The 13,211-nt window shown below is 33.4% G+C and overlaps 2 protein-coding genes across 13 annotated transcripts in view; one reads left to right on the top strand and one right to left on the bottom strand.

Moving 5' to 3' along the window:
- The window catches only part of LOC128183837 (anoctamin-4-like), a 61,683-nt gene extending 58,264 nt beyond the window's left edge, over positions 1-3,419 (top strand). For all 12 annotated transcript variants that reach the window (XM_052853007.1, XM_052852998.1, XM_052853005.1 and 9 more), the window contains one exon: positions 317-3,419. In XM_052853007.1, the coding sequence (XP_052708967.1) occupies positions 317-481 (165 nt within the window). In that variant the 3' untranslated portion in view covers positions 482-3,419. The remainder of the gene's footprint in view (positions 1-316) is intronic.
- A 1,714-nt stretch (positions 3,420-5,133) lies between these two features.
- Positions 5,134-5,984, bottom strand: LOC128185119 (protein DGCR6-like). The gene is made up of 3 exons (XM_052854795.1): positions 5,963-5,984; positions 5,714-5,820; positions 5,134-5,340 (listed from the first exon to the last, which is right to left on the bottom strand). Exons 1-3 carry the CDS (start codon positions 5,982-5,984, stop codon positions 5,134-5,136), a joined length of 336 nt encoding a protein of 111 aa, XP_052710755.1.
- Between the last annotated feature and the right edge of the window lie 7,227 nt (positions 5,985-13,211).

Below are 13,211 nucleotides of genomic sequence, written 5' to 3'. Positions count from 1 at the left end.
AAATTTTGCAAGTTTTGCAAGAGCCTCATCTTCACAAATATTTCTTGTCAAAAACCAGCCCTTGTCATACTATTTTAATATCAACAGGGGTCTAATTTTATATTCTCGCGATTTGGTACAAACCAGCGGGATCGCAGAATTAAGTACTCGCGTAAGGAATTTACAGTACTTGCAAATAATTAGTCATTGCGAACAAATTTGTCTCTAGTAAATGGCAAAATAATGTCAACGCGAATAAAAGTTGTTTTACAGTAGATGCGTATAGTGTAATGTGTAGATATTTACCTGTATTTACCTGTGATTTTATGGGCTTCAGAACCTGGTGGTGTTTTGCACCTGGCTGGTGATGTACCTGGTTCCCGACATGCCCTACAAGGTCAAGCTCCAGATGCTGCGCGAGAACTTCCTGGCCAAGGAAGCGCTGTTTAGTGCCGACTCAATCCAGAAACAGCGGGAACGGAAAAATGCCTCAAGTAATTAGTGGTCAACTAACGACGCAGCCATCGTTTAGTGGTTCATGAACAATGCAGCCAGCGATGAGTGGTTAATTGATAATTATCAACTCGTACGTGGAGGGAACAAAAATAGCCAACAATTAATTGACTAGTTGTTATTAGTTAATCAGATAGTAGCTGAAAGGAACCCAACAGCAAACAATTAGTGAAATATTTGATTATCAGCTTATAATTTGAAAGGAACATATTTCGTGTATGTAGGCTGATTGTGGAACTGCAAAGCATTGTTTATTCATACAAAATGTACAGTACAGTTTATCAAGCTTAGTATAAATATTTGGTTCTGATCTTTAAGTTATGAATCTGATGTGGTCAAGTTTTGCTCAAACAAAAACAGCAGAAGAAGAATGTCTAAATGTACGTGTAAATGTAGATGGCAGACTTCTCGTGTCATCCGACATGACTTTCCAGGGTAGGGTGTTTGGACGCAAGTTGTTTTGGTACTTTGATGGTGCTTTTCCGGATGTTTGGTTATTTCTCTTGGAATACTATGATGATGTGGCATGTTTTTGATGCATTGAATCCCTTTTGAGGGAAGATTTCATACATGTCAGATAATAGTTCAGTGTTCCTTGTATTCGGAACTAAATCGAGACAGCTTTAACATTTTGAACAAAATATAGTTTTGTCAATGATACAGAATGTGTCAAATTTTGTGTTTATTTTTTAACAAAGTTTTTTAATTTTTGTTCATATTAACTGAAGGTTTTTCATGTTATAACCTTGACATCTGAACATTTCATGACCTTGACCTCTGGGAACAAACTGTTATAATTTATGATTTTTTTTTTACCTTAATTCTTTGACCACCAAATATGCTACATTTTTGGAAGTAAATTAAGGATTTTGTTTTATTCAAGTTGAGCAAAAGAAAAACATTTCTGAAATATATTTTTCTGATATTTACGTTGCTAGAAACATTATTTGCATATTGAAAAAAAAATAGCTCAAAATCACAAATTAAATGAATGCAATGTTTAGGTATAAATATAATTCAATATCAGAATATATTTCTTGTTTATAAATTCCCAGTACATATAATGTATTTAAAAATAATTTTGTAGCCTAGCAATTGTATAATTCATTTTAGTGTTTTGAAATCTTGTAAGTATATATAAATATAGTGTACCTTATAAAGTATAACTATTGCAGTTTGCTTCTGATATGACAGGTTGTCAGAAAAGGCTTTCAAGCAAACATTTTTTTTTGATTTATGGAGATTGACAGAGAACACATTCTCATTTGCTGTTCTTTTTTTTCAATTATTGATAATATTTATGAACTCAAGGGAACTATATCATAATGGGATTGTTTTGAATATTAAGCTGTTCCTTTTCCATGTTGACATAATTATGTTGTCTGCTCTTAAGATTTTTTTTTTTTGCGTGGAAACTGTCAATCGTTGAAATAGTTAAATGTTTCCAAAAGATCTGTAAAATTTGAACAACCCACTGACAGAAATTTAAATCAATGCTAAGTTGTAGCAGACCTTTCTTGCTATGTAACAAGTTGGCGTTCTTGTGCAATATTTCTTACTGATATAGATGTTGTTTTTGTATTGTCCATTTAATTGTCCTAAAACTGTAAAATTACATATTGTATTACAATAATATTCTCTTTGACAATGTAATTAAATCAACTTTACTTTGTAACATTGATACTACTGGCAAAAAATCTATACAACTTGATCAATCAGACTTTGGAAAAGGCAATCAGAAATGGATGGCTAATTCAGCATTCAATTTAAAAGTTGACAGTCATAACATTATACCTATACTTACACAATCACAACAGGCCTTAGTAAGTCGACTGATCCACAGGGTTTTATATCTGACTAGTATTAGTTCAGGGAGTTCTCTTTTTAACTTTTGTGTTACTCAGATATATTTTTTCTAGTTTTTGGTACTTTAACTATTATAGTATGTACACATGCCTTACTTATGTGCTTCCATCACAGTTCTGCAGTCTAAATAGCACATGTAACCATTCTCTCTATATTGCACAGCCATGTACAGTACGTGTAACCAGAGCCTCAAACAGGTGTACTTCAAGCTTTACACGTACACCTGACATTTCCGTAACTTTCTTTGGGGCATTAAGATTAAATTCACTGACAAAAATTTTCACAATTCTTGATATTATCATGGAAACTTAAGAACTAGCACCATGACAAAAATTCCTTACGGTGAATGGTGAGAATTGTTTTTTGTTTTGTTTTGTTTTGTTTGTTTGTTTGGTTTTTTTTTTTTTTTTTTTTTTTGGGGGGGGGGGGGGTTAGATGTATACAAATATGTCAAATGATTGTACCCCTCATCAAATGATTGCTGATCAGAATTAAAGCTAATTAAAATTTGGGCATCTACAAACATTAGGCAACATTTTTTCTCAATGAAACATCACATTTTATGGTTTGTTTGTTACAGAATCTATCATTACAATAGTGTATACAATGTATACATGTATGTCTGTTCAGTCATTCAAAACATATTGTGTAGTACTTTAGTTTAAATTCTAACACATGAACAAATCATACAAAAACATGCAGTTATGTTTGGTTTTCATAATCAATCACAGATTCATTTTAGTCTCAGTTCTTTAAAAATTTCCTCTAGAATATTATACAATGTATGAATTCAAATTCTATATAAATGTGTAGTACATTTGTACGTTATATGGTCATATACTTAGTTTAGCTACAGTTTATGTAGTTGTACCATGGAAACTGTTTATATTAGTGAATTAATTAACGTTATGGTCCATAAACTCTTTTGATTATGCCCCTTGGGGTTTTTTTTTAATACAGTGCATGAAGTACATGTGTGTAGAATGTAATATACATGTTATGTGTAGATTTGTACTATTTACAACATTATTTTGTTATTAAAGTTTCAGTAAACAAATGATGTTCTGGATTTTATTCTTTATTTTACTGGACTAAGTATAATAATGGGGGGGGGGGGGGGGGGGGGGGGGGGGGAGACTACACTTGAATCTGACGTGTTTGAGGAAAATGTTCATATAAAAATTGCAAAAGTATTAGGCGTCTGTAGATTCTAAAATTTGATTGTACTTATAATAATGTATGTATTTCTTTAACTTGAAAAAAATATTATTAAGAACAATGCACCTTTTAATTAAAAGAAATTTGAGTGACAAGTATGTAAGGCATTAATAAAATAGAACAAATTTGTTTCAATTAATAATCAAAATTTTATTTTATATTCCATATTTTTCAATTGGTCTTTCAGTGCTATTGTAAACAATGTATTGAGTTTTACAAACAAATATCATAAACAACAAAATAAATGTTTAACAGTAAAGACAAAAATTTGATTACCAGACAAAACATTTAATAATCAATTACAAACATGAAAAATCCAGGAAAAAATAATTCAGCAACTGAATCGATATGTATTTATTAGAAAAATATTGTCACAAGTGCTTTCAGGAAAAACGTTTATAATGTAGTGATTTCTATGCAATTATTTGAAAAGCAAAAATCACAGTTATGTATGAATGCTCAACAAGTACTAATGGACATTCATTGACATACAAATGACATTACACAATTTTGCGCGTGTGTCTGTGTGTGGGGTGGGAGGCGGTGCCTGTCTTGGTAGAATTCAGATACTGCTCTATACATATCCTATTTTAACTCAGCATCCTATTTTTTTTAATTTTATTCTGACTTACCCCGGTATTCAAAACCATCTCTGGTTTAGATGTAATATTTTAAATCAGCAGCAAAATAACTACCTCTTATATTAGTAGAAATTAAATGCTATACTCGAACATCAATGACATTGTATATTCATTTGGCTTGATCATGCTATTTGACAAATTACATTATTGCCGGCTGTCATGATATTTCAGAGAGACAAACATCACAAGAGTTTTGTGTAAACATCATGATACTATGATTGAACAAACATCATGAGGGCAGTCACTGGTTTTTATTGGGGCCAGGGGTGTGAACTTCTTCATCAGATGCAGATGTTGTGCTTTTTTGATCATGATATTCAACCATTGCAAGTGTGTAATAATTCTAAAAAATAATCAAACAACTCGAAAATCATTGTCACTTAGTGTAAACTTGATTGTAACAAACAAATATTATTTGCATTGTATGTTTTTGAGCTTGCGCTTACTATTCAAACATAATTGCCACTGTCTCTCAACCTGACAAACATAATGACAGCTGTGTCTTGGTCAGATCATGTTTTCTACCCATTAATCATTGCCAGCATTTTTTAACCACATAATACTAGACAAACATCAATGCCACTGTGAGTTAGTTAACAATACTAGACACACATCATGGGGACCATGTTTTAGCTTGCTCATCATGGAGGCTGTGAGTTTGTTCCCTCATCATGCCTGTGTTTAAGCTTGCTCATACTAAACAAACCCTGTATTTTTTTGTTAAGGCTTGATAATAACAAAAATAAATCATGGCAACCATGTTCAACTTGCTCATCATGGCTGCTGCATGTTCATGCTATTTTTTAAACTAAACAACATTGCACCAATGTCTTTTTTTACAACATAACAACAGACAGACATCATGACCGCTGTATGTTAGCACCCTCATCATGATGCCCATGTTTTAACTCGCTCCTCATGGCGGCTGCATGTGCCCCAGCCTGGTGATGAAGTCCAGCAGGTACATCTGTATGCGGACATCAATGCTCTTGTTGGTGACGTAGAAGCCCGGGACCCCCGCCTTCTCCAGCATCACCTGCTGATCCATCACCTTCTGGTCAAGCTCCATGATGATCTTCATGTCCTTCTTCTTCACCTCCTCCTCACACCTCTTCTCCATTGTCTGAGCAAAAACAATCTTTCATAAAACACCGTATATATCCAGGTTTTTATCGCACATCACAAAATTTGCCAAAATTAGAAAAAATGTGTAGCATTTTTAAATTGCATCAGTCTTTTTGTAATTTAAATAGTTTTTTATAGAAGATAATACAGGATATAATATATTCAATATTTTGTTTTTGAAAAGAGATCATGAAAAAAGCAAAAATTAGATCATCATGAAAATTACTGGATATACTGTGCATGGTAAACTAATACATGTGTTCCTGAGAAAAAACAAAAATCATCTAAAGATCCATAGCATACATTTGAAATATCAGTACTCATGATACAACTTTACCATTTTATTATCATAATTTATTATAATTCAGTACCTCTTTCTCTCTCTCAATCTGCACTTCCACAATAGGAAGGTTGTGTGGCTTTGTTTGACAGCCTTGTAACAACTCCTTATGTCTCTTCTGGAGTTCATGTCTCTGTGCTGGAAAAAAAAACCAACCATGATCATCACCATCATCAATTATCATCATCAAAATAAATCCTCATTATTCGTCACTATCATCATCATTAAAATTAATCCTCATCATCTTCATCATCATCATCAAAATTATAATACAGGACACCATCATCAAACATGATCATCATTATGAAACATCATCATCTTCCTTCCCATCATCATATACCGGGTAATAATAAATTGTATAACTGCATATATAAGCAAAACAATTTATGGAACAAAAATTATTTATTTTTTCTTTGGCTTGGTTTTTTTGGTTGGGGGTGGGGGGGGTTAAAGATCCAAACCTTTATGGTCGTTGACAAGTTTGACTCTTTGCGTGTGTAGATGCCTCTCCTCTAACTGCTGTAGATATGGCAAGAAATTAGGACTGCGTTTTAAGGTAGTAGTTTTGTACCCAAGGGTACACCACTATATAAAACATGTGTTAAAAGTTACAAACAGGGTACACTATATATTTCTACTAAAACTGAAAGTAGGGGAGTCGGGAAGGATTTTAGAGAATCAACTTTAAATAGCTATAGAAAAGGTTACAACTCTATTAGAAAGTGATACAAGGGTTTAGAAGTCTATATTTTAGTCTAAGTTAAAAAATCAAATATATGAGCTGATGGAAAGGGTACAGTGGGTACAAAGGGTACACTTGGATACGGGTAGGTTACAACACTATTAGAAAGTGATACAAGGGTTAAAAAGTCTATATTTTAGTCTAAGTTAAAAAATCAAATGTATGAGCTGATGGAAAGGGTACAGTGGGTACAAAGGGTACACTTGGATACGGGTAGGTTACAACACTATTAGAAAGTGATACAAGGGTTAAGAAGTCTATATTTTAGTCTAAGTTAAAAAATCAAATATATGAGCTGATGGAAAGGGTACAGTGGGTACAAAGGGTACACTTGGATACGGGTAGGTTACAACACTATTAGAAAGTGATACAAGGGTTAAGAAGTCTATATTTTAGTCTAAGTTAAAAAATCAAATGTATGAGCTGATGGAAAGGGTACAGTGGGTACAAAGGGTACGCTTGGATACGGGTAGGTTACAACACTATTAGAAAGTGATACAAGGGTTAAGAAGTCTATATTTTAGTCTAAGTTAAAAAATCAAATATATGAGCTGATGGAAAGGGTACAGTGGGTACAAAGGGTACGCTTGGATACGGGTAGGTTACAACACTATTAGAAAGTGATACAAGGGTTAAGAAGTCTATATTTTAGTCTAAGTTAAAAAATCAAATATATGAGCTGATGGAAAGGGTACAGTGGGTACAAAGGGTACACTTGGATACGGGTAGGTTACAACACTATTAGAAAGTGATACAAGGGTTAAGAAGTCTATATTTTAGTCTAAGTTAAAAAATCAAATGTATGAGCTGATGGAAAGGGTACAGTGGGTACAAAGGGTACGCTTGGATACGGGTAGGTTACAACACTATTAGAAAGTGATACAAGGGTTAAGAAGTCTATATTTTAGTCTAAGTTAAAAAATCAAATATATGAGCTGATGGAAAGGGTACAGTGGGTACAAAGGGTACACTTGGATACGGGTAGGTTACAACACTATTAGAAAGTGATACAAGGGTTAAGAAGTCTATATTTTAGTCTAAGTTAAAAAATCAAATATATGAGCTGATGGAAAGGGTACAGTGGGTACAAAGGGTACACTTGGATACGGGTAGGTTACAACTCTATTAGAAAGTGATACAAGGGTTAAGAAGTCTATATTTTAGTCTAAGTTAAAAAATCAAATATATGAGCTGATGGAAAGGGTACAGTGGGTACAAAGGGTACACTTGGATACGGGTAGGTTACAACTCTATTAGAAAGTGATACAAGGGTTAAGAAGTCTATATTTTAGTCTAAGTTAAAAAATCAAATATATGAGCTGATGGAAAGGGTACAGTGGGTACAAAGGGTACACTTGGATACGGGTAGGTTACAACACTATTAGAAAGTGATACAAGGGTTAAGAAGTCTATATTTTAGTCTAAGTTAAAAAATCAAATGTATGAGCTGATGGAAAGGGTACAGTGGGTACAAAGGGTACGCTTGGATACGGGTAGGTTACAACTCTATTAGAAAGTGATACAAGGGTTAAGAAGTCTATATTTTAGTCTAAGTAAAAAAATCAAATATATGAGCTGATGGAAAGGGTACAGTGGGTACAAAGGGTACACTTGGATACGGGTAGGTTACAACTCTATTAGAAAGTGATACTAAAAGTCTATATTTTTGTCTAAGTTAAAAAATCAAATATATGAGCTGATGGAAAGGGTACAGTGGGTACAAAGGGTACACTTGGATACAGGATAGGTTACAACACTATTAGAAAGTGATACAAGGGTTAAGAAGTCTATATTTTAGTCTAAGTTAAAAAATCAAATATATGAGCTGATGGAAAGGGTACAGTGGGTACAAAGGGTACACTTGGATACGGGTAGGTTACAACTCTATTAGAAAGTGATACAAGGGTTAAGAAGTCTATATTTTAGTCTAAGTTAAAAAATCAAATATATGAGCTGATGGAAAGGGTACAGTGGGTACAAAGGGTACACTTGGATACGGGTAGGTTACAACACTATTAGAAAGTGATACAAGGGTTAAGAAGTCTATATTTTAGTCTAAGTTAAAAAATCAAATGTATGAGCTGATGGAAAGGGTACAGTGGGTACAAAGGGTACGCTTGGATACGGGTAGGTTACAACTCTATTAGAAAGTGATACAAGGGTTAAGAAGTCTATATTTTAGTCTAAGTTAAAAAATCAAATATATGAGCTGATGGAAAGGGTACAGTGGGTACAAAGGGTACACTTGGATACGGGTAGGTTACAACTCTATTAGAAAGTGATACTAAAAGTCTATATTTTTGTCTAAGTTAAAAAATCAAATATATGAGCTGATGGAAAGGGTACAGTGGGTACAAAGGGTACACTTGGATACGGGTAGGTTACAACTCTATTAGAAAGTGATACAAGGGTTAAGAAGTCTATATTTTAGTCTAAGTTAAAAAATCAAATATATGAGCTGATGGAAAGGGTACAGTGGGTACAAAGGGTACACTTGGATACGGGTAGGTTACAACACTATTAGAAAGTGATACAAGGGTTAAGAAGTCTATATTTTAGTCTAAGTTAAAAAATCAAATGTATGAGCTGATGGAAAGGGTACAGTGGGTACAAAGGGTACGCTTGGATACGGGTAGGTTACAACACTATTAGAAAGTGATACAAGGGTTAAGAAGTCTATATTTTAGTCTAAGTTAAAAAATCAAATATATGAGCTGATGGAAAGGGTACAGTGGGTACAAAGGGTACGCTTGGATACGGGTAGGTTACAACTCTATTAGAAAGTGATACTAAAAGTCTATATTTTTGTCTAAGTTAAAAAATCAAATATATGAGCTGATGGAAAGGGTACAGTGGGTACAAAGGGTACACTTGGATACAGGATAGGTTACAACTCAATCTCAGCGAGATTCGTCGAGACTGAAAATTTTTTGACGGACGTCTCTTCCGAATAGTGCCACACAAAGTGATTCGGGAAAATTTGCCTCAACTTCGGCCGGTTGTTATGATAGAAATACGCTGAATTAAATCATCTGCTCGCTTCAACTTTTTACTTTGAACATCCCTTTAACTCCCTATCAACACAAAATGTTAGCTTCCTACCGTTAAAAGATTTATCCCACAAAATATGAACTTGTTTATTTTTTAATTCATTTCCACACTCATTCACATCTCCAATGCTGAAGAGTTCCAGTCAAGGTCACAAATAGCCTGTTTCAGGATATGTCGTACTCAAAGATTTCAACCTTATCATTTTATGAATATTACATTATAAAATTAAAAGGTTTAGTTATAAATACCGGATATTTCCCTTTCATTTATTATAAATTCCATATTTTATTTTTTTTGGCAAATAACTTGACACCTAAATGCATCTATTAAGTTTCTGTTTGCCCTATTATAGTTTTCTATGTAAAACTACGAATACGACATATTTTGAAACAGTCTATTTATGACCTTGACTGGAACTCTTCAGCATTGGAGGTGTAAATGAGTGTGGAAATGAAAATTATTGTGGGATATAAATCTTTTAACGGTAGCAACTAGCAAGCTAGCATTTTATATTGATAGGGAGTTAAAAGGATATTCAAGGTAAAATGTTGAAGCGGGCAGTTGATTTAATTCAGCGTATTTCTATCGTAACAATCGGCCGAAGTTGGGGCAAATTTTCCCGAATCACTTTGTGTGGCACTGGTCTGAGATACGGAAGGGATTATACATGGGACGAATTCTATCGTTAAAGGACCGGGTACTGGTCCGTAGGACATCTGTCATTTCAAGGATAGAACATTCTATCTAAAGGAAAGGGTACAGTGGGTACACTTGGATACAGGGTAAGTAACAACTCTATGAGAAAGTGATTCAAGGGTTACGAAGCTTATCTTTATTTTGAGAATGTTTGCCGCTATCGTTATATAATTTTATTAAAAAAAAATAAATATCAATGAAAATTTTGATACTGTTGCCCAGCTCTTGCCACGGGGAGGCCTTCTCATCAAGAGCCAAAATTTTGAATTAAAAATTTAAACCCAAAGAGCCTACAAATTAGCTGCAATAATGTAGCCCTCTCCGATTTTTTATATCTGATGTTATCTGGAGAGGGCTAGGCTACAATATTCCACAGAATCTCCGTAATGGTGCAAAATTAATTGTTTAATGTGGCTGACTTCAGTCTGAAAATATCGATTTCATATTTGACTTCCTTTAGATAAAATGATTTTTTAATTCAGGTTGAACAAATTAACCGTATATAAATCAAAATGAGATAAAATACCAGTCGTCTGCACCCATGACAGTTCTCGCGTGATTTTATGGGATGTACGCTTGGAGTTTTGATGGGCTTGATAATGTGAATGTCAGTGTAAATAATCGATATATCCTTGTTATTACTATCACTAAAACATCATTTAAGGAAAGGTATATAATGGAAAATTCATATATACCGCGTTGATTATATTTAAAATAGGGGAATTCCTATATCAGTTCCGCTACTGAATTCTCAATGGCTGTCCCAAAATAAAACCGGTCAAGGTGGGTGCGTTGATTTACCCAAATGGACCTAAATGGCGACCCAAATGGCGATTAAAGTGGAAAACAATTATAATAAAATCCTTATTACTAAATTTTAAAATTGTTTTATTCATTTCTTGGGGTTGTTAGCCGTTATTCAGACAAATGGTGACCCAAATAGCGAATCAAGCGGTAAACAATAATGATAAAATCCTCAATACTAATTTTATTACTAGTTTAGTCATTTCATGGGGTTGTTAGCCGTTATTCAGACAAGTTAAAAATGAATCATGAATAACTTGTCTATTTAATAACGTTGCCCAGCTCTTGCCACGAGGAGGCCACCCCAATAAAGAGCCATAATTTAGGGAAATTTGGAAAAATAAAAGCCGAAGGTCCAAAACAATAATCAAAATTATTTCAGTATATCTTTAAAAATTGTTTTTGAAAAATAAAGATGAGCATTTTATCTCGATTTGTAAAAGTTTATAATGTATGTAATTATATTCAAATAATATAAATATATTATATAAAAATAAAACAACCGCTAAGGCCAAAATTAAAATAAGTGTTTAAATGGAAAAACAATTAAATTAAATATTCATTATTTGCTAACGCATTTTGCCAAAATAGATAACAGTTGAATCATATGTTGAATAAACTAATTAAATTAACTTAACTAATATATATCACGTTATGTATATACACAAACTATCTTACTTAAGACCAAACTGAACATGCACTAATGATATGAAGCCAAGTATCACAATTTACAATCATACTTAAAATTACTAAAACCAGCACTAATCTAACAAAAGCAACTACAACTAAAAGAAAATATAATTGAAATGAGAAAACTGTTCTTATCGAGTTTTGTGAAACCCGACGCCCTACCAGGGCCCAGACTCAGTTTCTCGTACAATCATACTTAAAATTACTAAAACCAGCACTATATTAAATCTAACAAAAGTAAACATGGCGGACAAATTCAACTTTTGTTGTTGACATTCACAAAAAACAACCGATATATGGACTATACTTATTATTTTTGGATTAATTTATGTACATAGACAATTACAACGTTTGAGTTCAAGTAAGAAATGCAAATGTTATTGTCATTTATTAACGATTTGAGACAAAATTGTTGCGGGAGTGAATCACTCCGACACTTGCACCATTACCGAGATCCTATGGAGTTGAAGCCCTTCCCCCAAAAAAAAATCAGGAGAGGGCTACATCATTGCCAAAAAAAAAAAATCGGGAGAGGGCTGGATTATTTCAGCTACCTACAAATATGATAGGAAAAAAAACTGATAAAAAAGTTTTGTCACTTGTGATACTGAATTTATAAGATGTAAAAATATGATTATTGAAGATAAATAAATATAGAAAAGAATGAAAATGGAGAATCAGTTAAAATGAGAACATTTTCAAAAAACTATGAAAAACAAATAAGTTAGGGGTTTTTTTGGAGGATTTTAGGTTGTTTTTTTTTCAATCCTGAAAAGAAAACTGAAATGTGAACGACACAATGACACAAATCCAACAATTAAAATAAAAAATTCATAAGATTCCTAAAATTCTACCTTATAAATAGCTTGGCTTGAATTAATGTGTATGAAATATAAAAGTAATTGAACAGGTATACGCATGCAAATTAACAACATAAAGAATTGAGACTAAATATTCTAACATCATTTTCTATTTACACTTCCTACACTACATACCGGGGTATATACTTAGCTGTCAGGTTTGCACACGACACAGTGCCAGGTAGAGTCCCCATTCAGTGACACATACTCTTTGTTGGTCATGTTGGTACATTTCCGGTGATACCATTTCCCGCAGGAATCACACCCAATCCAATGCAAGTATTTACTACCAACCCTCTTGCATTTGAAGCATGTTTCAGTCTGGAAGTAAAAATGTTGTTCAAATCAAAGCAATTATGGCACACCTTGTATCAAAATCAAAATGTGAAGAGATTTTTAAAACAAACTGTTTAATACTCCAGGCCCCACCATCACCAACTTTCCTGAAGTCAATATTCAGCCCCAAGTTTTTACCTCAAATTAATGCACTTTTCCTATAAGGATTTGAGTTTAGGACCGACTAGAGTGATTTGAAAATTTTGGTGATGGCGGGGCCAGATTGGCCATGGTTTACAATTTTATATATATGTTACCTCTGAATTGGATTTCCTAACAGGAAATGGTAGGCATGGAGACGCCTTGGCACTGCACGTTGGGACACCTGTAAAATATGATAATATAGTTAT

The sequence above is a fragment of the Crassostrea angulata genome, chromosome 5 (genome assembly GCF_025612915.1).
Source record: "Crassostrea angulata isolate pt1a10 chromosome 5, ASM2561291v2, whole genome shotgun sequence".
NCBI classification, from domain to species: domain Eukaryota; kingdom Metazoa; phylum Mollusca; class Bivalvia; order Ostreida; family Ostreidae; genus Magallana; species Magallana angulata.
This window is presented reverse-complemented; position numbering and strand designations above follow the sequence as displayed.